Genomic DNA, 26,228 nt, shown 5'->3' with positions numbered 1-26,228 from the left:
CGCTGATGAGACCGGGGTGCACTTCGTTTGGCAGCCCAACCAAGAGTCATCGGTACTCGTCATGTCGCGTGCGTTCGATGACTACTATATCAAGGATTGTGGCGTCATCTTGGCGCCGGAGGTGACACAGAGGAGGATCGACAACAGTGACCAGTTCGTCATCCTCGCCACCGTCAGGGTAGCTTTTGTGTCGGCCTGCCTTTAATTCTCTTCGCAAACACATACACACTTACCTTTTTGTTTAAGCAAGAGCATATGGTGGTGCGTGTCTGATGACTAATGATGTACGAGAGAATTTTTCCGGCATGTGTGGAACGTGCTCTCCAATGATGAGACCATACAAATCGTGGCATATATCGAAGTCTGCATGATACTGATGGTTGCAATGTAGTGGTAAAATAACTAGATTAAAATAACCAAATTTATATATGGCTAGGATCACAAATTGATTATGAAACATTTTCTCATAACAATATAACACACATTTTGTATATAAGTTATCGTAATATACTGATATTATATATTCCCGTTGCAACGCACGGGCATTCAGCTAGTTATAGATTATGTATAAAAGAATTGCAAGGACCTTTGTTTAAAAGCGGCGTTCAAAAAAATCCTTGAGCTAGAGAAGACGGAAGACGTGTGCGGCATGACTGTATAGTGAAAAATCGGAAATGTAGTGAAGCATTACTATAATTGTATATGAGATTAGGAGCTCGATCCCTATAAATAGATAAACAGCGTGTCTATCAAATGGGTTGATCATTTCCGAATTTTATATATGATATTATTTCATGTCAACTAAGAGCTTTCGAATGTACATGTCTTTATTATTATACTAGAAAAGGGTGCGCCCTATCGAGCGCCGTACCAATCACTAATGTACAAGATCATCTCAAATTGTATTGTACATTAAAGGGAACCATTTATTATTAATGCGAAATATTCAGATAAAGGAAGGCAATCACAAACAAAATAACGACACGCATATTATCTTGTCTTTTTCTGTAGTATTTTGGAAACTAGTAACTAACTCGCGCCAACGCGAGCGCGAGTATTTGATCGATATGTCTGCACAGTTAAAAGATCTATGTAGTAGATATACAGAAGTAAAATTATATATGAATACATACACGTAGAGAAGTGGATATATACATGCACCAAAGCCATAAATAATGATCTTAGTGACTATAAAATAACGATAAGTTCGAAAAAAATGTAATGAGTTTCTGAAGCTACACAACTAAGAAGGACCAAATTAGATTTGTGATATTTATCTTGAGGTAGAGTGGGAACAAAGGAAGACAATGATGCGTATACACATAAATATACACACAGAGACAACATCCAAAGTTGCAGGTCAACGATCTTAAGTGTAGTACAATTAAAGCTGATATTATTTTATGTGTATTAGATGCATTTGGGTTCAAATTATTATTATTATTATTATTATTATTATTATTATTATTATTATTATTATTATTATTATTATTGTTGTTGTTATTATTATTATTATTATTATTATTATTATTGATAATATGTATAGCACGTACAGACACTAAGACCATCTCCAACAATGACTCAAATTGAAATATGAGACTTTATGTAGGAAAAACTACTTGAACAGTGTCTCATTTTATAAAAATTGGTCAAAAAATTATAGGACACTCTCTCAAGTGTCTCAAATATATTACACTAGAGTGGGCTGCCCTATAATCTAGACTTGAGACTTTACTGTTGGAACAGAATGTTTTGTTGGTGCCCTAAATTCTATAAAATATACTCATTTTTAAATTATATGGTATTTTTATAAGTGTTGGATCTCTAAAAAAGTGCATGGATGAAAAGGTATAGAGGAATATTTTGATTATACCTTTTTTCAAAAGGATGAACTCTGAAAAATTAGTTGTGTCGTTTCTGTACAATGGACCAACTTAAAGCTGAAAGTTTTCTTATGTGTATTAGATGCATTTAAGTTCTACTTATTATTATATTGATAATATGCATAGCACGTACATACATTAAAAAAGTTGCATGGATGAAAAAGTGTAGAGGAATACGTTGATTATACCTTTTTTCAAAAGAGTGAACTCTGAAAAACAGTGGACCGACATGTAGGAGGGTGGCAAGAAAGAGGGATGCATCATGCATCCATCCAAACACCTGAGAGGGGAGAAAAAGGTGCACAAAAAGAAGAGCAAAATACTCTTACTTTAGATTAGCTAACGGCCATCCGTAATTCCGTATGGTAATTTATGTAAGCAAAATACTCTTGCTTATTTTCCTTCTCAGTAAACGATCGGTCATCCATTTACATGGTAATTTACGTAGTAGAAATGTAGAATGGAAGGTGCATATTCTAAGAACATGCATACATTTCTACAGCGACGAAAAAGCCCCCAACCAAATCAAGGACACCCACAGATAAATCTTCCAAAGTAAAGAAGCTAAATCAAGTCTGAAAAAAATAAAGAAGCTAGCGAGGGCCGACATGTACCTTGTGTTAGTGGGGAGGTCGAGGCCGCCGAGCGGGAGGTCGACAGCTGTGGCGGCGGCCGTCGTGGGCACGAAGGGCGTTGGTGTTGGCACCGGCGCCCCCTTCAACTCCGGCGGGGAACTTGTGGCGCACTTGGAAGACGCCCGCAGCCGCGACGCCAGGGTGGAACCAGCCACCAGCAGCAGCAGACGGCGCATCAGCGCATCCTTGCGGCTACACTTGCTTTGGCTTTCGTCGAGTGTGACGGAGGCTCCTCGTCGCAACCTCCAGAACTCTCCCGTCGCTTGGAGGAGCCGAAAAGGCATCCGTATCTGTACGCTGGCTGAAATATGGCTGTAGTCGTTGGACGAGAATCGAACGGCTGAAATTAAAAACACTAACGTGGACAGTTCGAGGAGTGAGCTTTGCGGTCGCGTTTAATATATAGAAACTAGTAAAGTCCGCGTGCCTTGCGCGTGTACTATAACAATGAGTGATGAATCCTGAATCAGCAGCTACCTTAGCACAAACAGAGTAACTTTATTTATTTGATAATAATTTTTAATATATATAAATAAATATGGACCATCTGCTCTTCTAATTGGATAGACATTGATAGAATGAAATTAGTACCGAGATGTCCTAGAAAACGATTCGAGCTCGAGCACAGACAGAGTGCACGCACCTGGACAGTAGACTTGAAGGTCTTTTACCGTTGTGGTCGCCTTCACATTCTTGGAATTGATGTTCTTCATCGCGGATGCTGGGTCCGACTCCGACACTGAGTAACGCCACTTGGGAGCCGGCGAACTCGCCGCAGCTGGCGGCAGGCACCAACGGAGACAGTCCGAGGAGGCCCATGGATGAGGACACGGTAGGGCGAGCGTCGGCATCGATGTCGTTGCCTTCCTTCTGTCCTTCACCACGGGCCATATCACTTTGTCGTAGCGTAGAGAAGGGGACTTTTTTCTTTCTTTCTTTGTAGCAGAGGAAGCGATGCTCGGGTTCCAGAATACTCCATGACTGAGTCGCACGTTCAGCCGGTGACAGCTACGGCAAAGGAAACACAAAACGTTTTCTGCCGTTGAAATGTGATCGTGCGTTCTGGAAAATAGAAGACGACGTGGACACATATGGTGTAAGCTTTGTGTCCAGCTTTAATATATAGAAATATCCCAAACTATGACAAATGCCAAACCGCGCGACAAAATCTCTAACTATCAAATGTTAGCCCATGAAGTAGAGCAATCGCATGCCAAGTGACCTATTTTGATGCAGGTGTGGCACAGTGCCTCATCCTTGCACTCGGTAGCAATGTGCTCAGGCTCTTTGCAGTTCTAGCAAATTGCTTTTGAGGTGCACTCTGCTGCAAAGTGGCTGTAGAAAAAAGGGAGCATAGTTACTGTCCACTATAAACAAAACATTGGAAGAATGAAATCTGCAACAATTATTAAAGTGATACTCTGTACACCAATAAGGGGTGTTTGTTTGGGATTATAATCTGCCCAGATTATATAATCCAACAATTTTTGAACTATTTAAAAATTGTTGGATTATATAATCTGGGCAGATTATAATCCCAAACAAACACCCTTAAATAATAAATGCATCTGATTCCAACAAAAAATGGAACTAGTGCATGCGTGCGGCTATATTATTAGTGTTGCTGGTTTATTTTACCCTAGAAGGTTACAGTTATTGCACGTAACCGCAGATTGGAACACATGCTTCTGTGTTGTGATGGCAGGATGCATGTCCTTCTGTGTCGTATTATGCTCCTCTGCATGACACCTACCAAAACTAACACATAATTAATGATCAAAATAATATTCCACCCTAACAGAATGCCTTTCACTGCCACAGTAAGGTTTTAGTTTTGCACCAGTCTAGGCTATTAATCATTTAGAGCTAGCAAAATTTGGAGTCAGTTCATCGATTTAGAGCCGAAGGCCTAGTACAAGGTGGAGAGTAGCAAAATGATAGTTCAGCAGCAGGCATAGAACCAGGAGAATTCCTTGTGATGTGCACCCGTTGGGTGATTGCCCGATCTTTCGATGAGAGGGTGTGGAATAACTCGATTGGGGGAGGAGACGACGTTCACGGCCCGACTACAGCCTTCCAAAGACGCTGCGCCTTAGCAACCGATACACCACCTCCTATGGCTGTCACGATCTTGTGGAGCGTGACACCCTGGCCACTAGGGCACTCGTCCTGCAAGCAATCGAAGAACTAGCAAGAACAAGTAGAACAAGTACTGAATTACCAGATCTAAATGTAGGTTTAAAAATCAAACTCCAATATGGTGGGGTTCCGAAGACAAGAAGACGGGCGGCTGAACTAGCACGCGCGCTTGCAAGCAAGTAGCGAGAGCTAAACTTGATCTAAACAAAACCCGCTGTTCTTGGTGGCGGCTAGGGGGTTTATAAACATGGGAGGACGACCACAAGGGTATTGGGGTCGTGCTGCAACCCTAGGATGCGTCCCTAATGGACCTAACTTGATATACGACCCATTGGGCCAAAATAGGGTGACGCAGCACCATAGGCAGAAAAGGCAGGAAATGTCTCGGTAAGAAAACAATGATTACGGCGGCCTCAGAACAGATATGACTATAATTCCGGATCCATATGAAAGTAGACTTGATAAGCTTTCCATGTTGTGCTTGAACATTCCAATCCGAGCCCGCATCTGACCGTGGTGACCGTCACAAGTTGGTGTTCTTCTGCAGTCCGAATCCAGCATGTTCAAATCCTTTTCCCTTTCGGTCTTCTCCCTGATTCCTAAGCAAAACAAGAGTGCACGGGTCTCCATGGTCTAAATATGATGGACATGAACTCAAGAGTGTAATCACCTGATGGTTGAGTTGACGAGCACGAGCGCGAGTAATGGGACCAGAAATTGGTACTTGTATTGGTATAGATGCATCAGTAGTGTGGATGTCTTCATCATTCTCCCCTTCTTGCATTTGAGTCGTCCTCGACTCAAGCTCAACTTCCTCTCCCAAGTAGGGCTTTAAATCTGCAATGTTAAATGTGGGGCTAACCCCAAAGTCTGCAGGCAGATCTAGCCTATATGCATTGTCGTTAATTTTCTCTAGCACTTTAAACGGTCCATCGGCTCGAGGCAACAATTTAGATTTTCGTAATTCAGGAAACCTTTCCTTTCTCAAATGCAACCAAACTAAATCTCCAGGTTCAAAATTTATTTCCTTTCTACCTTTATCACTAGCAAACTTATATCTAGCATTCATACGCTCTATGTTTTCTTTAGTAGTTTCATGCAGTTTTAACATCAATTCAGCACGCCTAGTAGCATCAAAATTTAGTTTTTCAGAAGATGGCAAAGGCATTAAATCAATAGGAGCACGAGGCAACAAACCATATACAATCTGAAATGGGCACATCTTTGTAGTAGAATGCAATGATCGATTATAAGCAAATTCAACATGAGGCAAACAGTCCTCCCACATCTTAATATTCTTCTTTAGAACTGCCCTTAACATAGTAGACAAAGTTCTATTCACAACTTCAGTTTGACCATCAGTTTGAGGATGACATGTAGTAGAAAATAAAAGCTTAGTCCCCAATTTTGCCCACAAAGTCCTCCAAAAATGACTAAGAAATTTAGCATCACGATCAGAAACGATTGTGTTGGGCACACCATGCAAGCGAACAATTTCACGAAAGAACAAATCAGCAATATGAGTAGCATCGTCAGTTTTATGACATGGTATGAAATGTGCCATCTTAGAAAATCTATCAACAACCACAAACACACTATCACGTCCCTTCCTAGTCCTAGGCAATCCCAGCACAAAATCCATAGAAATATCTTCCCAAGGAGCACTAGGAACGGGTAGAGGCAAATACAAACCGTGTGGATTTAACCGTGACTTCGCCTTTTGGCATGTCGTGCAACGAGCAACCAATCTCACCACATCTCTTCTCATCTTGGGCCAAAAGAAATGACCAGCAAGTATGTCCTCCGTTTTCTTTGCTCCAAAATGTCCCATTAAGCCACCTCCATGTGCTTCCTGTAACAACAACAAACGAACGGAGCTAGCTGGAATGCATAGCTTGTTAGCTCTAAACACAAACCCATCACTAACGATATATTTGTTCCATCCTTTCCCATCTTTACAATGCAGCAACACATCTTTAAAATCAGCATCATGAACATATTGGTCTTTAATCGTCTTTAATCCAAAGATTTTGTAGTCAAGTTGATTCAGCAAAGTATATCTCCTAGACAAAGCGTCAGCAATGATATTCTCTTTTCCTTTCTTGTGCTTAATAACATAAGGAAACGATTCGATAAATTCAACCCACTTAGCATGTCTACGGTTCAGTTTTCCTTGACTACGAATATGTTTCAAAGATTCATGATCAGAATGAATAACAAACTCTTTGGGCCACAAATAATGCTGCCATGTTTCTAATGTTCGCACAAGAGCATATAATTCCTTATCATAAGTAGAATAATTTAGAACAGACCCACTCAATTTTTCACTAAAATATGCAACAGGTTTGCCTTCTTGTAACAAAACACCACCCAATCCAATTCCACTAGCATCACATTCAAGCTCAAAAGTCTTATTAAAATCAGGAAGTTGGAGGAGAGGTGCATGTGTCAACTTATCTTTCAGCACGTTGAAAGCGTGCTCTTGTACTTTGCCCCAACTAAAATGCACTCCCTTCTTCGTAAGCTCATTAAAAGGTGCAGCAATGGTGCTAAAGTCCTTCACAAAACGGCGATAGAAGCCAGCAAGTCCTAGGAAACTCCGCACCTGTGTGATAGTCTTTGGCATAGGCCATCCATGTATCGCTTCTACCTTGGCTTGATCAACCTCAATTCCCTGTGGAGTCACAACATAACCAAGAAACGAAACTCGATCGGTGCAAAATGTGCACTTCTCAAGGTTACCAAATAAACGTGCATCTCGTAAAGCATTAAAAACAGCACGCATGTGATCAACATGTTCATCCATAGATTTGCTGTAGATCAATATGTCATCAAAGTATACTACCACAAATTTTCCAATGAAGGCACGCAAAACCTCGTTCATTAATCTCATGAAAGTGCTAGGTGCATTAGTTAACCCAAAAGGCATGACTAACCACTCATACAATCCGAACTTAGTTTTGAAAGCAGTTTTCCATTCATCTCCCAATTTCATACGAATCTGGTGGTACCCACTACGCAAATCAACTTTAGAAAAGACAATGGCATCACTCAATTCATCAAGCATATCATCTAAACGTGGAATAGGGTGTCGATACTGTATCGTGATATTATTAATAGCCCTACAATCAACACACATACGCCATGTTCCATCTTTTTTAGGCACTAAAATAACCGGAACAGCACACGGACTAAGAGACTCATGCACGTAACCTTTGTCGAGTAGTTCTTGCACTTGTCGCTGAATTTCTTTTGTTTCCTCTGGATTTGTCCTATATGGCGCACGATTCGGCACAGATGCACCAGGAATAAGATCAATTTGGTGTTCAATCCCTCGTATAGGTGGCAGCCCCTCTGGTATCTCACTTGGAAATACATCAGAATACTCCTGCAAAATGTTAGTAATAACAGGAGGCAAAGAATGCTGCATATCTTGAATTGAAATCAAAGCATCTTTGCATACCAAGGCGTAGGCAACAGTAGTGGAAGCAAATAATTCATTAACATCAGTTTTTGTTGCAAGCAAGCAATGTCCTTTCAATTTTATCCCATCTTTGTTATTACCAACAGCTTTAATATTCTTGTTGTTCTCAGTTTTAGCTTTGGTAGCTTTAGCAACATCATCACGCACAATAGCCTCAGGGGACATGGGAAGCAAAATAATTTTCTTATCATGGTGTATGAGAGAATATTGATTTGATCTACCATGATGCATACAATCTGAATCAAATTGCCATGGTCTACCTAGCAGAATATTACAAGCATCCATAGGCACAACATCACAGTCAACAACATCACGATATGAACCAATAGCAAAATTAATTTATACCAGCTTGGTTACCTTGACCTTACCACTATTGTTGAGCCATTGAATGTGATATGGATGCGGGTGCGGTTTGGTCGTAAGTGCAAGCTTCTCCACCATGTCGCTGCTAGCCAAGTTGTTGCAGCTACCTCCATCAATGATCAAACGACATGAACGCTCCTTAATGACACACTTTGTTTGAAACAACGTATGTCGCTGATTCTGCTCTGCCTTCTCCATTTGTGCACTAAGCACACGCTGTACAATGAGGCTCTCATAATGCTCTGCATCATCTGCACCAATCTGTTCTTCGGGTGGTTCCTTAGTGCCTACATCATCAGCCGCAAGCAAAGCAAGTGTAGCTTCATCCAAATCACTAGCAGAGGAATACCCACCATCGTCTTTTACCACCAAAACACGCTGATTAGGACAATCACGCTGCACGTGTCCATAGCCCTTGCATCGATAACACAGAACATCTCTTGTTCTACCTGTGGAAGCTACTGAAGAGGCACTACCTGCGGGTTTCTGGGCAGATTTGGTTGCTGAATTTGTGGAAGATGCACGTGGTTTGTCGCCGGAGGAAGGCGTGGGTGCTGGTCGACTTGGCGAGGGAGTTGGTGCTGGTGTACGGTCGGTCATGGACGTAGTCGTGCGCTGTTGCCATGGTGTAGATTTTCCTGCAGAAACATTAGACTTTGCACTAGCACGTCGTCCCTGCACTTCCCTTTCAGCTTTGCAAGCAAGATGAAACAATCGGGTTACATTAGCATAATCTTTATAAGCAAGGATGTCCTGAATTTCCCTATTTAACCCGCCCAAAAATCTAGCCATAGCAGATTCCTCACCCTCCTCTATGTTACAACGCAACATACCCATTTGTAATTCCTGATAATATTCTTCTACACTTTTAGTACCCTGTCTCAATTGTTGCAACTTGTTTAACATATCACGTGCATAATAAGAAGGAACAAATCTAGCCCGCATGACCCGTTTCAACGCATCCCAAGTTTGTGGCATGTTATTAGGATTCTTCTTAGAAGAAAAAAAAGAATAGAAAAGAAAAAAAAGGAAAAGAAGAAGAAGGGGGCTGAATCTCTAAATCTGTTGTTTCTCTTTGTGCTGTGCTAGTTGTTCTTTTTCAGTGACTACCTTTGTGCCTAGGCTCATGTCTCTAGCATGGTTTAGCCTAGGACCAGCACAGTACCACCGTTGAACAATTATTCAGCTTGCTTTTGTAACTAACGTGGTACTAGTGTATTCCTTGCTTCAGCCCACCTACAACTCCAACTGATGTGCACCCGTTGGGTGATTGCCCGATCTTTCGATGAGAGGGTGTGGAATAACTCGATTGGGGGAGGAGACGACGTTCACGGCCCGACTACAGCCTTCCAAAGACGCTGCGCCTTAGCAACCGATACACCACCTCCTATGGCTGTCACGATCTTGTGGAGCGTGACACCCTGGCCACTAGGGCACTCGTCCTGCAAGCAATCGAAGAACTAGCAAGAACAAGTAGAACAAGTACTGAATTACCAGATCCAAATGTAGGTTTAAAAATCAAACTCCAATATGGTGGGGTTCCGAAGACAAGAAGACGGGCGGCTGAACTAGCACGCGCGCTTGCAAGCAAGTAGCGAGAGCTAAACTTGATCTAAACAAAACCCGCTGTTCTTGGTGGCGGCTAGGGGGTTTATAAACATGGGAGGACGACCACAAGGGTATTGGGGTCGTGCTGCAACCCTAGGATGCGTCCCTAATGGACCTAACTTGATATACGACCCATTGGGCCAAAATAGGGTGACGCAGCACCATAGGCAGAAAAGGCAGGAAATGTCTCGGTAAGAAAACAATGATTACGGCGGCCTCAGAACAGATATGACTATAATTCCGGATCCATATGAAAGTAGACTTGATAAGCTTTCCATGTTGTGCTTGAACATTCCAATCCGAGCCCGCATCTGACCGTGGTGACCGTCACAAGTTGGTGTTCTTCTGCAGTCCGAATCCAGCATGTTCAAATCCTTTTCCCTTTCGGTCTTCTCCCTGATTCCTAAGCAAAACAAGAGTGCACGGGTCTCCATGGTCTAAATATGATGGACATGAACTCAAGAGTGTAATCACCTGATGGTTGAGTTGACGAGCACGAGCGCGAGTAATGGGACCAGAAATTGGTACTTGTATTGGTATAGATGCATCAGTAGTGTGGATGTCTTCATCACCTTGTGACCTAGCACCATGTCGTGTTTCTGCGCTCAATGATGTTTTGTAGTGTGGCCTGATATGGTTTGAGTTACACACTGTCCATATATGTAGTATCTAGTATAGACATACTTGTGCTCACAAATTTTGGGTGAAGCAACTCATAGGTTGTTATATCATTGTGATTGAAAATCATCATCAGTTGACCTAGTGTTGGGGAGGAGGTTGTACAGGAAAGGTGTTTTAAATTTGTTGTTATTCCGCTAAAGCCTAATTGAAAGCTCCTTGGTAGCTATGACAAAGGTCAGGTAAGGTGATTCTACAACAATAATTCGTAAATATGCTCAAATATCTGTTAGAATGTCATAGATATTAGATAGTGGGGTCCTGTTTTGATCAAATGAATGAATCTATAAGTGATTTTATACCAAGAAGCACATACTAAAGATCAAAATTCACTGAAATCATGGAATGCAGCTACCTTCTCTAGCTATTGATTGTTTCTTCCATTGACTGGACAACATCCTTGAGCAATGACAGACTCACCATAGCCTTTTAGAACAAAACCCTCCAAATCATCAGGCCACTCCAGAAAACGAACCTAAACAGAACATTTTTCCATTATTTAAAAAAACAAAGCAATTCAAAAGCATTAAGAAAACAAGTTAATTTAAAGTATGTAAACATGAGCTAGGAAGCACAATAACATATTTGTTAAGAAAAAATGCTAAACCTAACGTGCATGTCAGGAACTTGTCATATGTTCTGTTCAGACACATTTTTATGTAGCACTCCCGCAATCAGTGCACAGATTGGATTCAGTGGAGTTTTCTCTCAACCAACCAAATAATTAATGGAACAACGAATTCCAGACGAGGAATGACTGAATGAGAATATTTTATTGTATACCAAATAGGGAGGTTTTATTGTATGGATAATTGAGCAGCATAAACTGCTTTACTAAGAACTTTGAATGCACCAAATAACTCATCAACATACAACTATTAGAAACATGTAAAGATCATCTATATTTTCCAAAATATAATAGCCAACACCACCTCATGAAGATGATACATTATTTGAAAATGCAATAAACATGACAAAAATGAAAACCATGAACATGTTCCCTGATGGTTTATGTATTTATAGTTCCACGGGCACTTCCCTTTCAATAAGATACACATTATAATCCTTATTGACTGCACTGAGAAGCTTTTTCCTATTTTAAGGATAAATCAAGCTGTTGCAAAATTCTAAATGTAATTACCCCTGCTCACAAATTTCAAAAAAATCAAGTAGAATTTCTAACAAAGTAATAATGGATTTGATTTTATAACTGCTTGTAACTTCAACTTTGCATGTTAGTTTGATTCTCTAATTAGCCAAACTCAAACACCTGATCTGACACATTTGGAAACAACAAACTGAGCACACGTGCAATACAAAATTGGAGGACATGTACAAAAGTTTGTTTCCTAAACAGTACAAAGGCTTGATATACCGAATATGGAATCTTTGTGTCATCTTCACCTGTTTGTTTATTTGCTCCTATTGGCACAGAAGATTCCACGTCAACGTCTTCAGTCAAAATTTGTTGTTCTTCACTTTTTATATGCCCAACATTTGCACAGATAGTTGTAAGTATGGAAAACAACAAAAAATGATAAAATACTTCAAGCATTGCAAGTTCCTTTGCCAAATGAAAGTAAAAGATAGTACATCATTTATATTTCTACAGAACTGGGGGCTTGTAATTTTTGAACAGGTCTGGGACTCACATTAGTGTCGTCATATGTTAAGGTGCCAAGACAAGATACTGTGGAGCAGAGTGCTTGAATAGTGATTATCCATCAATTCTGTTCAAGGCCACATACATGTGAGGCTGAGGCTATGTGAATGCAGGAGATATTTAAAAAATCATTGAGTAGACGCTTCCTTGAAATCCAGAGATGCACCATAGGCTGCTGCCCCTTTTGCTAAGGCCACACCAAGCTTGCTGGTCAGAACTCCCATAACAGCCTCTGTCATAGTGGTTGTACTTGCTTGTTTGGGGCTAAGTAACACGAGATTAAGGATGTACTTGGCCTCAAAACCCAGATGTCATGTGTCAATCAAAGAGATCTTGTTTTCAGGTGAAGAATCTGAATTTCAGAACCAACATTGAACAAATTGTGAACTGAAGAACATGGATACCTGAATATGGCAACGTGAGAAAACAAGGATGCTCTGCAGGGCCTAGCTGAAGACACCTAAAACACTTGACAGAAGCAGAGTGGTTACTGCACTGATGCTGCAAGACCCTAAGAACAGTGACCAACAAGTCAACAACCATGAAGAGTTGTAGTTCTTGCAGCTCCATGTAAAAAAAGGACGAACAAAAATATCTTCATAATATGGGTCCAGCACTGATGCTACTATGATTAATTAGCATCTTGTCCTTTGGGTGCTGACAGTAACAAGCAACACTGCACTCTACCAGTAGTAGAGAAATAAGCAAGAAACAATAATGACAAGATTTCTTTAACAACAATAAGGTAGTTTTAAACAAACTGTAGGTGATGCACCATATGAGTAGAAGCGCCATACTATGAATGATCAAAAAATGGTTGCAAATTCAATGAGGCAAGAATGCAAGACATCGACACATACCATAGTTCAGTTCACATCTAATGTATAATGAGAGTGTCAAAATTTAAAACCTACTGGTTGTAGCTAAAAGAAGTGCATAAAACGTTGCCTATTTGTGAAGATGTATAAATAGGACATATGAACACACCGTATAAGTTCCTACTTCAAACAAAATAATTTTTAACAGGTTTCATTAGCAGTTTCAGGTACGTGCAACATTTGCGCTTGCACATGATAATTAATATTTTCCTCTGAGCGTGGTGTCGGTCCAAACTTCACCAGGTGGCCCAAGGTGTAGCATGTTCTTGTATTTTACAAACTTCATAAGCTAACCATCGAAACACATGACTGTTTTCAATAAGTAATAGGTCAACAAGCGGGGTGGCCTCCTAATAAGGTAGAAAAAATAATGGAATAGCATATCATCAATGAACATTAAACCTAACTGATTAAATGAAGCAACACCAAAACCGCCCTTCTAGATCTACCGACGCATGGTTTCAATCTGGGCACAGACATAATCGATCTTACTCACCTCAGACCTCACGTTCGTGAGGTTCTCGCGTAGGCCCTGGAGCCGGTTGATGAGGTCAGTACACGCCACGACGAACACCTAGACGTAGTCGTCGACCTAGTAAACCTCCGTGTGCGCACCTCTATGTGGGCCGCCTGGTCGGTCAGGGCTGGCACCTCGTCCTCCTGCTCGGTGCGCGCCACGGTGGCAACGATGCAGACCATCCAGATCTCGTGTTGTGCTGCAATAAGTTGCTAAGTTGGAGACATGGCCTAGATCTTGGCGCTGTTGTGGCCTAGCTGGGCGTGGTAGGGCTTGAGGAGAGGGCTCGGGGGAGACTTGCAGGACAACATCATGAGATTGAGGAGGAGGTCGCCGAGGTTTACAGGAAAGGTGATGGGTGGACGGTGGGTGAGGTGGTGGCGCGTGGCGAGGTCGTCGGAGGTGCTCAGGTCGCCCATCACCATGTGGAAGGCCCGGAGCAGGAACGCCAGCGGCGACCGCGAGCCACGAGGGGGAAGAGGGATGCGCTGGCATTGGAGGGAGAAAGGGACCAGAAGGAGAGGAGACATGTACGACGTTGGAGAGTGTTCGGTGGGACAGACCCGTCTACCTGCGCTCAGAGCTGAAGTTTAGGAAAATTTCGGGTCCGGGCGACCGCCAGGCGTCACGCGACGAATGGCGGGGAGGCCGCCGAATGCGGCGGGCGCAGCAAAACGGGGGAGGTTTTAATATCTCCGATATCTTTTGTTACTTTTTCATATCTGAAGCTTATACAACCTTATACCATCTATTTTTTCATGCATTCATTGCTTGCCTTTAAGATTGCTCTCCCTGTAATGATTATCTTAGGAATAAAATTGAGAGCATATTATCCTGCTTAATAATCAATAAAAGAGAGAAAAAGATACTTACATCATTTTCTCTCTCTCAAATACGAAAGGAGAGTAAGAATTAACAGTGTGTTTGGTTTGAGTAATGAGATATTCCATTGTTTTCTCACTTCTCATTTTTTAGTTATATAATAGAATAAGTTGATCCATCGCCGTCTCACTCTTTACAATTAATTAGTTAGTATTAATATTAAAATAACAAATTTATAGAATAGACATATGATGCACCGTCTTATTTTATATTAAATAATTCTTTAAACCAAACATCCTTTTAAAAATTAATTATGTTACTCTGTTTTTTTTTTAGAATTACTATAGATCCCAACACAGCCGAATCTGTCCCTGTCAGTAGAGCTACCCAGAAGCTTCCTTTGTCTCTGTCGATGCTGACTCCTTCACCCCAACAGCTCCCAATCTTCCCAACGCTGCTTCCTTTCCCAGCGAGCAGTCAGCAGCACCATCGGTCTCCTCCACGACAAAAAACAGATATTCTATCGTCAGGAATCAATCAGCAATCCTGCGTTGCCTGCCCGACGGAGCTGCTTCCCTCGTTGCTGCATTGCACTGCGGCGGCCTCGCGCTTGTTGTCGATTCCAGCTCCATGCGCCCATGATTTACTTTACTTGTGTAAGATCACCAATCTCGACTGCTATTTCCCCTTTGCGTTGCTGCCTTGCTGGAAAATAATTGGTTTGTCCATTTAGATTCACTAATTTTATGCGTCTTTCCAATTCTAGGTTTTCTCGAGTCTGTAGCGGTTTTTATCAGCTGCTTGCCTTCTGCAGAAGAAAAAAAAAACAGCCTTGTTACTACTTCCCATCGTTCATCCATTCATTTTTTTTTCTTGGTTCACAAAGTAAGAGGAAGCACAAACTACTCCAACTTCATGGCGGACTTGGCGCTAGTTGGCTTAAGGTGGGCAGCATCGCCGATTGTCAAGGAGCTTCTTACTAAAGCTTCAGCTTACCTCAGTGTGGACATGGTGCGTGAGATCGAACGACTACAAGACACTGTCCTGCCACAGTTCGAGTTGGTGATTCAAGCGGCCCAGAAGAGCCCCCATAGGGGCAAGCTGGAATCCTGGCTTCGGCGTCTCAAAAAAGCCTTCTATGATGCCGAGGACCTGCTGGACGAGCATGAGTACAACGTCCTTAAGGCCAAGGCCAAGAGCGGAAAAGGTCCCCTGCTCCGAGAGGATGAAAGCTCCTCCACTGCAACCACTGTCATGAAGCCTTTTAATTCTGCTATAAACATGGCACGCAACTTGCTCCCTGGGAACAAAAGGCTAATTACCAAGATGAACGAGCTCAAAAATATTCTGGAAGATGCCAAGCAGCTTCGAGAACTTCTTGGCTTGCCACATGGCAATATCGCAGAGTGGCCAACTGCAGCACCTACCGGTGTTGCCACAACCACATCACTTCCCAATTCCAAGGTTTTCGGTCGCGACGGGGATCGTGATCGTATAGTAGATTTTCTTCTCGGCAAGACAACAACTGCTGAGGCAAGCTCAGCTAAGTACTCGGGTTTGGCCATTGTTGGATTGGGAGGAATGGGGAAGTCCACCTTAGCACAGTATGTCTATAATGACAAAAGGATAGAAGAATGCTTTGATATCAGGATGTGGGTGTGCATCTCACGCAAACTTGATGTGCATCGTCACACAAGGGAGATTATGGAGTCTGCAAAAAAGGGAGAGTGCCCACGTGTTGATAATCTCGATACTCTCCAGTGCAAATTACGTGATATACTACAAGAGTCACAGAAATTCCTGCTTGTCTTGGATGATGTTTGGTTTGAAAAATCTCATAATGAGACAGAGTGGGAGTTATTCCTTGCTCCATTAGTCTCTAAACAGTCAGGGAGCAAAGTTTTGGTGACTTCTCGAAGTGAAACACTTCCGGCCGCTATTTGTTGTGAACAAGAACATGTCATTCAATTGCAAAACATGGATGATACTGAGTTTTTGGCTCTTTTTAAACACCATGCTTTCTCTGGAGCAGAAATCAAAGACCAACTGTTACGCACGAAGCTGGAAGACACTGCAGAGGAGATTGCTAAAAGGCTTGGACAATGTCCTTTGGCAGCAAAAGTTCTGGGTTCTCGATTGTGCAGGAAAAAGGATATTGCTGAATGGAAAGCTGCTCTAAAGCTTGGAGATTTAAGTGATCCCTTCACATCTCTGTTGTGGAGTTACGAGAAGTTAGATCCACGTCTGCAGAGGTGCTTCTTGTATTGCAGCTTGTTTCCAAAAGGTCATAGATATGAATCTAATGAGTTGGTTCACCTCTGGGTGGCAGAAGGATTTGTTGATTCATGCAATTTGAGTAGGAGAACATTGGAAGAGGTTGGGATGGATTACTTCAATGATATGGTCTCTGGATCTTTCTTCCAATTGGTTTCTCAAATGTATCGTGGTTCGTACTATGTCATGCATGATATCCTTCATGATTTTGCAGAGTCACTCTCTAGAGAAGACTGCTTTAGATTAGAAGATGATAATGTGACAGAAATACCATGCACTGTTCGACATCTATCTGTTCATGTTCAAAGTATGCAAAAGCATAAGCAAATTATCTGCAAGCTATATCATTTACGCACTATTATCTGCCTCGATCCGCTAATGGATGGCCTAAGTGATATTTTTGATGGCATGCTACGGAACCAAAGAAAACTGCGTGTATTGTCTCTGTCATTTTACAACAGCAGCAAGTTGCCAGAATCTATTGGTGAGCTGAAGCACCTCCGGTATTTGAACCTCATCAGGACATTAGTTTCTGAATTGCCTACATCATTATGTACTCTCTACCACTTACAATTACTTTGGTTAAACCACATGGTGGAGAATTTGCCTGACAAACTATGCAATTTAAGAAATCTACGACATCTAGGAGCGTACTCATCGGACGCTTATGATTTCGTGAATGAAAGGCCTATTTGCCAAATTCTGAATATAGGTAAGTTAACATCGCTACAACACATTTATGTCTTTTCTGTACAGAAGAAGCAAGGTTATGAGTTGCGACAGTTGAAGGACTTGAATGAGCTTGGTGGCAGTTTAAGAGTGAAAAATCTTGAGAATGTCATTGGAAAGGATGAAGCCGTAGAGTCGAAGCTATATCTGAAAAGTCGCCTTAAAGAGTTGGCACTTGAGTGGAGTTCCGAGAATGGAATGGATGCAATGGATATTCTAGAAGGTCTGAGACCGCCACCCCAACTGAGTAAGCTCACAATCGAAGGTTACAGATCTGATACATATCCTGGGTGGTTACTAGAGCGATCCTATTTTGAGAATTTGGAAAGTTTTGAGCTTAGTAATTGCAGTTTGCTAGAAGGCCTACCACCAGATACAGAGCTCCTTCGGAATTGCTCTAGGTTGCGTATAAACTCTGTTCCAAATTTGAAGGAACTATCTAATCTTCCAGTAGGCCTTACAGATTTATCAATTGATTGTTGCCCACTGCTTATGTTTATCACCAACAATGAGCTAGGACAGCATGATTTGAGGGAAAATATAATAATGAAGGCAGACGACCTGGCATCTAAACTTGCATTGATGTGGGAGGTGGATTCAGGAGTTATTAGGAGAGTACTGTCGAAAGACTATTCATCTCTGAAGCAGTTGGTGACATTGATGATGGATGATGATATATCAAAGCATCTTCAAATTATTGAAAGTGGTCTGGAGGAAAGTGAAGATAAAGTATGGATGAAAGAAAACATCATCAAGGCATGGCTCTTTTGCCATGAGCAGAGGATAAGATTCATTTATGGAAGGACCATGGAGATTCCATTGGTTCTACCGTCAGGACTCTGTGAACTTTCTCTTTCTTCATGCAGTATTACAGATGAAGCTTTAGCTATTTGCCTTGGTGGCCTCACTTCACTGAGAACTTTACAATTGGAATATAATATGGCATTAACTACACTTCCATCAGAAAAGGTGTTTGAGCATTTGACAAAGCTTGACAGGTTGGTTGTAATAGGTTGTTTGTGTCTCAAATCACTGGGGGGCTTACGTGCTGCTCCATCTCTTTCCTGTTTTAACTGTTGGGGTTGTCCTTCTTTAGAGCTAGCACGGGGAGCAGAACTAATGCCGTTGAACCTTGATATGGAGCTCAGCATCCTTGGCTGCATTCTTGCAGCTGATTCGTTCATTAATGGCTTGCCACATCTGAATCATCTTTCCATTTATGTCTGCAGAAGCTCCCCATCCTTATCGATTGGCCACCTGACCTCCCTTGAATCATTATGTCTAAATGGCCTCCCTGATCTTTGCTTTGTTGAAGGCTTGTCTTCCCTGCACCTTAAGCACCTAAGTTTAGTAGATGTTGCAAACCTCACTGCCAAGTGCATCTCACAGTTTCGTGTCCAGGAATCGCTCACGGTTAGTAGCTCTGTATTTCTCAACCACATGCTAATGGCTGAAGGGTTTACAGCCCCACCATATCTTACTCTTTCAGATTGCAAGGAGCCGTCAGTTTCATTTGAAGAACCTGCAAATCTCTCATCCGTCAAGCACCTGAACTTTTCATGGTGCAAAACAGAGTCCCTGCCTAGAAATCTAAAATCTGTCTCAAGTCTGGAGAGTCTTTCTATAGAACATTGCCCCAACATAACATCTTTACCAGATCTGCCGTCCTCCCTCCAGCGCATAACTATATTGTATTGCCCCGTCTTGATGAAGAATTGCCAAGAACCTGATGGAGAAAGCTGGCCAAAGATTTCGCACGTTCGTTGGAAGAGCTTTCTACCAAGACCGCACCACTTTGAAATAAATGAGAAGGTACAGGTTCTACTAATTCATTTTTCCAGCACAATTGATGAGTTTCTCAATATTTAAAACATTTCATGTTCTAAACAGGCACCTTGACGTCACCCCTCTTCTCTTGAAGCTCCAGAGTTCAGGCTCAAGTCAGAAGCCAATCCGTCGTTAATTCTGCCGTCCCCGCGGTTCCCTGTTTTTGCCGCTTGTATTGCTCCGCTATTTCAGTTGCTATATCATTCATTCCTTGGTTGTGCACAATTGCCAATATGTATTTCTCTGACAGAATGGAGTAATAACTGTGGCCAGAGCTTTTGTTTTCATGTGCACAATTGCTATATCATTCATGTGGCAATTAGTATAAATACTCCAGGCAATGCAATAGAGAAGATAGCTCATTTTCCTACACTTGTGCTTGTGGATGGTGTGGCAGAGAAGTTCACCATGGAACCAGTTCCAGTAATGTGTGTGCTACAGTCAAAATAGGTCTTAATTCTCTGCTACGTACAGTCAAAATGTGTCTGCTACAGTCCGAGTGTTTCTGGAGATTCGTTGTTGGCGGATGATGAGCTACATTTGTACAGTATGGATTGAGCTCGAGGACTTGTTCATCTCCTTGCTCTATTACCAGTTAAAAGGTGATTGCTTGTTCTCTAGTACCAATTGGATTCGTTGTTGGCGGATGAGGTGCTTGCTGGTGTAAGAGATGAAAAGGCCTTGTATTTTAGTGCACCAAAACTGAAGGTTTTTTGGTGGTAAACCCTACACACAAAATGTAAACCCTACACACAAACTGATTGCACGGCGCTTCTGCAGCACCTATCTGCTGCTGCTGATGCTGATCAACCGCTGTGCTGTTCAACAGCAACGTGTCCGCACGGGCGTCAAAGCTATTCTGACTGAGCAGGCTACCATAAACATCGACATCCATCTGTTCTTGCAATGCTGATTCAGAAGAGAATCGGAAGGGATTAAATTTCTTTCTATTCAATTTTAACTAAGAGATAATTTAATTCTCTCTAATCCCTTTTTGGATTGCTCTAACCGAACAAGCCTAACACATTCGAGTAGCAGTGACGTGTTGCCGCCACTAGCTCCTCTTTCTTCTCCCGGTCTCAGTTTCCATAACTGCCTACACCACCGGCCCACCGCAAAACCCCAACCCTCTCCGCGCAACTCCAGGTCTCTCCGCCGACTCCGCCCTCTCCGACGACTCCGCTCCATCCGTCGCTCGCAGTCGATCCAGGCGCAATCGGTGATAGAGCGGCGCCTCCTTGTCGACCCCAATCCGAGCTCCTCTTTCCTCGCGTCTGCAACTTGAGATGAGAGACCAGACCAGAGAAAACCCTAGTTTCTCCGCCGACGCGACTGCTTCCACATTCTCCGTCGTCGTTCCACATTCTCCGCCGTCAACGGGTGCCGCTCCAACGGGTAGCCCTTCCCCAACCATCTACGGTGGGTTCTTCCAAACCCTAGCTTGTCGCATTACCTGGGATCGTCGTCGACCGTCAACAAAGTTAGCAAACCCTAAAAAGGTAAATCGATCTCCTGAAGTACAAATGTGTTGTTTTTTCATACTGCATTCTAATGATTACGGCAGGTGACAAATATTTATGCAGTTGCATTAATACATTTACACACATTTACACAGATGGTTACACACATTAGAATACATGTTTATGCATCTCAGTTAAAGTTATTTTTTACATAGATGATGTTCAAGTGGTAATGGAGCGGTCAACTAGTTGTTTTTTGTAGAGTATATGATTCATTCAAAAGTTCATATATTTTTAGTGACTGCATACATTTATTTATTCCATTAGTTTATAGTTAATACATTACTGTTTACAACATGTATTGTTTTATTGAATCATATCCAGTTTTTTATGATTATAAAACAGGATATTATTTATTCCATTAGTTCACAGTTAATACATTAATGTTTACAACAAGTTTTGTTTTGTTCAAACATATTCAGTTTGTTATGATTATAAAACAGGGCAGAACATGTATGCAAGTGATTTTTGTAAAGGAGCAGTCAATTAGTTGTTTTTGGTAGAGTATATTATTTATTCAGAATTTCTTATATGGTTGGTGATATGCATTAATTTATGTATTCATTAGTCTATAGTCAATACATTACTGTTTACAACAAGTTTTGTTTTATTGAAACATATTCAGATTTTTATGATTGTAGAACAGGACAGAACATGTATGCAACTGTTTTTAGTAAAGGAGCAGTCAATTATTTGTTTTTGATAGAGTATATGATTTATTCAAAATTTCATATATGTTTAGTGCATACATTTATTTATTGCAGATGTTTATAGTTAATACATTATTGGTTACAACAAGGTCTATTTTTATTGAAACATATTCAGATGTTTATGATGATAGAACATGACATTATATGTATGCAAGTGTAACTAGAGAACAGTACATTCAGATGTTTACTGAAACATATTATAAGTACCATGCAAAATTTTACAGATTGTTTTTATGCTTGGTATTTAAAACAATTAGGTTCATTGATTCAATCACCACACAATCAATACATCTGCATATTCAACATATTAATGTTTACAGTATTGTGTATTATGCATGCAGTTTTGACTTTAAAAAATGAAGCACGTGGACCGTCCTCCGAATAATCCCAAACGTATAACAATTCAATCAAGCCAGGAGTGTTTCAGTGTTGACATTCCGTGCGCGGAATAGTCTAATCCATCTACAGAAGTGGGAAATCCTCCAAATGTTGACAGTCAAACTTTGATCAATGAAACAGTACAACTGAATTCTGATGAAGATGACTTCATGCCAGCTGTTAAGAAGCGTAATATTTCTGAAAGCCATACAAGAGTTCTAAGAAAAGTTGTGACAAAGAGGATAAAAGCTGAGGATCTTCCCCGACAGGTTACTTTTATGCATACTCAACAAACAATTTCTTATTCGTAAGCTTCTGAATATTATTTTGTTTTTGATAATAACAAAATTTTTTCCAGTTCTATATTTTATAACAGAGGCTCAATGTCCGGTGCAACCCATAAGATGTCATTGCAAGCATTAACATATTGAATGAAGGACAACGTCAGGCCATAAGACGTAAAGGTTTCTCTAACATTCTTGATATGACAGTAGATGCGCTGTGTAGTAGATCACACATTCAATGGTTGATGGACAAGCTTGACCACAAGGACATGACAATTCGTCCTGGTCCAGGAAAGGAACTAAAAATCACAAAGGACATTGTGCATCTTATCCTTGGTGTACCAAATCATGGCGATGGAAAACCATTGGGGATTGACGAAGCAGTTGCAGCAAGCAACTTGAGGGCAGAGCTTGGTTTGGCTAAAGACGAGTTCAATGTGACATTGCTACATGATCGTTTAAGGAAAGGCGAGGATGATGACCTTACCATCAGATGTTTCTTCCTCATCTTATTCAACCGTCTATTGTTTCCAACTGCTAGCTGGGGCATAACAAACCATGAAGTGCTTCTGACAGAAGAAATGCACCGTTTCCACGAGACCGATTGGTGCCAGCTTATTTTTAATGATCTTTGTGAAGCCGCGAACAAGTGGCATAACTGAAGCACCACAAATGTCTCCACGACTATATACGGATGCTCAATTGTTGTCCTTGTAAGTATAGAGTTTCTCTTATGTACATATATTGCAATTTTGGTTGCTCATTGTGGGGCATGATATAACATGTTTTATGATGTTTGTTATGTTTACTTACACATCCATTGCACATTGAAATTTTTTATGTAGTTGTATTACCTGGATCACCTGCATGCAACCTCTGCCCCTCAAAATAAGCTTGCTACACCTCTCATAAAATTCTTTGATAAGAATATCATAAAAGCTTTGACTAAAGCCGACAAGAGGAAGGCACGCCATGGGGCCGAACCTTTCGGATATTGTGAAGTAAGTTATTCATATTTAACCAAGTGTATTTTATGACAAATTTTATGTCAAATATATGTGCTTTGTTTTGAGTACCATTGTTTGCATTACAAACTCATGATCCAGTTCAACTTTCACTTAAATTTTATATTTTAGTTTCGAAGCTCGACCGAGACATGCTATTCAGTTGTACCTAAGCTCGATCGCCAATCCGAGGCAAGTTTTTGTTGTATTATATACATCTATTTAAGATTTATGGAACAAATGGAATATGAGTGTGGTGAGGGATTCTTATTATTTTTGTTGAACAACCAACCGAAGTGCAGGACCAACATTTTTGATGCACCGCGCCCTGCCCCTACTCCTCGGCCCACTTTTAACATCCAACTTCCATCGATCAAGGAGATGATGTCAAGTAAGATCAACGAGCTCCCACCTCGTCATCGATCTAAATTCATAGAGAAACTTGTTGCATATGACTTGGATGTTGACAAGGCATGCTTAGCCATAAAAGTCAACATTGATAGAATTATTGAGAAGCAATATGACATAGCAGACAACTTTATAGAGCTGATCGACGAGGTACTACGTGCCGAGTCTGATAATTTAGAAAACGAGACAGATGAGCCACAGCAATCGAGGAATTCGGCTGATTTAGTAGGTCAGTCATATAATTATCACTTTCCATACATTCAGAACCTTACACAGACTACATGTGCATAGGGTTTTTCTTATATGTACAGTAAACAACATTTTGTTATTTTTAGTATATGCAGCAACATTTGATCTATAATGCAAGTTTTGACATACATTATTTTCAATATAATTTTGTATAAGGACACACTGTCCATGCCACCCAACCCACACCGGATCTATCATCCCAAGCATCGCAGTTTGAGACCCAGCTGGGTGGTACTCAGTTTGAAGAAATTTATGAAAGACAACAACATATTCGTAGAGTACTAGAGACTTGTCCTGATGAAGCGGACGTTGATACAGGACATCAGGTAATATATCCAACCCCATGAGCTATTTTACGCATCATACGTACATTGTTTGCATATTTCTTTTTAGCTGGATACGAACCACACTATTTGTCAACAGGATTTCTGCTTTGATGTTCGAAACAACATGTTGAGGAACACAAATATCACACCTCAACCCACACCAGCTTGCACCCGTTTGTCGAAATTTGACGTGACACCGCAAAAAATGTTTGTTTAGCAATCCTTGTCTCATGTTATAATTCCATTTTACGATTACATGAGTACAATACATATTACATAATTTTACTAATCATATACCTTTGTGTAGAGAGGTGAAATGGCAACAGATGAAATGGAACACAATGACAGTGGACCAGTCTTTGATCAGACCCCAATGCCTCATGTCAGTATAATAACATACATCTTCTATAATGCACTTTATGCCATTAAACTAATTATTCTAATGTTCAAACACTTATAACCAGGTTGCATCTCAGGATGATACACTAAAAGGGACAACACTTTCTGGAACTTCTCCACTCCTTACAGAGCTTGATTGCGTTCGTGCTCTGTGGGATTTACTCTGTTCCAAGGACATTGACCAAAGCAGGTACACGTTACACAAATTACGAAGACCGTATTTATTAGTTTGTTTCATGTATGTAATATGAATATATAACTATATTTTTCATACAAGGTTGTCATAGATTACGGTGAATACAGTGGAAACTGTCTCGATATTTATGAATCTTTCATAGAGGGGAAGTGTCTTGAGAATGTCTTCATGCAGTGCTTCATTGAGTGTGTTCGTGATGATTCCAAAAATCATCGTCGAACTATGACTTCTAATAGATTATTACTTGATGTCAATGTTGAGGTATGTTCTTCTTCACAGTTTTTGTAATTATTCACAGAATATACTTACACACTCTCTATGTTGTTTCTAGGCTCTGCTAAATTTTGAAGAGCAGGAACATCATAGTAAGAATCCTCAGCCGTTTGATCAAAATGTGTTACAGAATTGCTTACATAACACACTGCCTTCGTTGGTAAATCTGGATAAATGCAAGTCGGTAAGCCTCAGTATTCTTTTTTCAAAGGTTCATTAGTATATTAACTGTACTTTTTACTCATCATGGCATTGTAACATCAACATGTTACTTATTTACATTTTTTCATCAACAGATATTGGTACCTATGCTTAGTAGGGGACATTGGACACTGTATGTAATCAACCTACAACATCGGTGTATACACATTTTAGATTCGAATTCGTATGGTATAGAACTCGGTGGCACCACATGGAAGGACTACCATTATGACCCAATCTATTTAGGTGGAAGGAAATTCCCATGGGCTAGGGTTATAATGAGTAGGTTGAGCAAAGTGTTACAACATGTTTGCCCCAATGCATCCTTCCCCAAATTTGGTAACTTTCCAATGGATATGCCATCAAATTGCCCAACAATGAGAATAGGGTCAAACGACTGTGGCTTTTATGTAATGAGTTACATGAAGTATTATGATCACAATTCAGGTGTCATCACTTCTTACACTCAACCAGTAAGTGATTATGCTAAATATTTATCTTCCGGTTGCCATCGTTGTACATGTTAGCTATATACGTGTATAATTAATGCTATGCTTGTATTGCAGGACAATTCTCGAGACCTACGTGCTCATGCCCTATATCATCTCACATTCCATCGCATGAACAAGGCGCTGCCACTACCAATAGAGATCCAAAGATTTATGTTTGCGCGCAAGTGAGAGCACCTAGAGGGGGGTGAATAGGTGATCCTGTAAAAACTTGAAACTTAAAGCCACAAACTTGATTAAGTGTTAGCACAATGAAATCAAGTGGCTAAGG

At 41.0% G+C, this 26,228-nt stretch overlaps 2 protein-coding genes, 1 long non-coding RNA gene and 1 pseudogene across 5 annotated transcripts; 2 read left to right on the top strand and 2 right to left on the bottom strand.

Moving 5' to 3' along the window:
- Nucleotides 1-994: 994 nt before the first annotated feature.
- LOC100502485 (uncharacterized) lies at nt 995-3,304 on the bottom strand. Its single transcript, NM_001196963.1, has 3 exons — nt 3,162-3,304; nt 2,498-2,819; nt 995-2,163 (listed from the first exon to the last, which is right to left on the bottom strand). The coding sequence occupies exons 1-3, from the start codon at nt 3,229-3,231 to the stop codon at nt 2,022-2,024; spliced, it is 534 nt and encodes a 177-aa protein (NP_001183892.1). The 5' UTR covers nt 3,232-3,304; the 3' UTR covers nt 995-2,021.
- Nucleotides 3,305-10,297: 6,993 nt separating this feature from the next.
- Nucleotides 10,298-14,348, bottom strand: LOC100273807 (LOC100272540-like pseudogene; annotated as a pseudogene). Its single transcript, NR_158617.1, has 6 exons — nt 13,828-14,348; nt 12,858-12,913; nt 12,443-12,749; nt 12,195-12,268; nt 11,146-11,265; nt 10,298-10,740 (listed from the first exon to the last, which is right to left on the bottom strand). The product of NR_158617.1 is annotated as a protein-like pseudogene (transcript).
- Nucleotides 14,349-15,059: 711 nt separating this feature from the next.
- Nucleotides 15,060-19,872, top strand: LOC103640712 (disease resistance protein RGA2). 2 transcript variants are annotated; one of them, XM_008664200.4, is made up of 3 exons: nt 15,060-15,326; nt 15,557-19,485; nt 19,564-19,872. In XM_008664200.4, exons 1-3 carry the CDS (start codon nt 15,083-15,085, stop codon nt 19,570-19,572), a joined length of 4,182 nt encoding a protein of 1,393 aa, XP_008662422.1. In that variant the 5' UTR covers nt 15,060-15,082; the 3' UTR covers nt 19,573-19,872. The 2 variants fall into 2 exon arrangements, with proteins under 2 accessions (XP_008662422.1, XP_008662421.1); XM_008664199.4 differs by having other exon boundaries at nt 15,437-19,485.
- A 4,345-nt stretch (nt 19,873-24,217) lies between these two features.
- On the top strand, nt 24,218-26,180 carry LOC103640713 (uncharacterized). The gene is made up of 7 exons (XR_002265613.1): nt 24,218-24,379; nt 24,687-24,761; nt 24,844-24,968; nt 25,056-25,235; nt 25,306-25,431; nt 25,544-25,921; nt 26,015-26,180. It is a non-coding gene; the product is annotated as an uncharacterized lncRNA (long non-coding RNA).
- The last annotated feature ends 48 nt before the right edge of the window (nt 26,181-26,228 follow it).

The sequence above is a fragment of the Zea mays genome, chromosome 10, assembly GCF_902167145.1.
Source record: "Zea mays cultivar B73 chromosome 10, Zm-B73-REFERENCE-NAM-5.0, whole genome shotgun sequence".
NCBI classification, from domain to species: Eukaryota; Viridiplantae; Streptophyta; class Magnoliopsida; order Poales; family Poaceae; genus Zea; species Zea mays.
Note: the sequence above shows the minus strand (reverse complement) of the source record. Positions and strands in the feature narration are given on the sequence as shown.

Coding starts and splice junctions, on each gene's coding strand:
- LOC100502485 (NM_001196963.1), bottom strand. CDS start 3,231: ATGAAGAACATCAATTCCAAGAATGTGAAGGCGACCACAACGGTAAAA. Junction 2,820..3,161: donor CCTTCAAGTCTACTGTCCAG/GTGCGTGCACTC, acceptor GCCATATTTCAG/CCAGCGTACAGATACGGATG. Junction 2,164..2,497: donor GACCTCCCCACTAACACAAG/GTACATGTCGGC, acceptor CTCCCCTCTCAG/GTGTTTGGATGGATGCATGA.
- LOC103640712 (XM_008664199.4), top strand. CDS start 15,083: ATGCTGACTCCTTCACCCCAACAGCTCCCAATCTTCCCAACGCTGCTT. Junction 15,327..15,436: donor CCATGATTTACTTTACTTGT/GTAAGATCACCA, acceptor TTCCAATTCTAG/GTTTTCTCGAGTCTGTAGCG.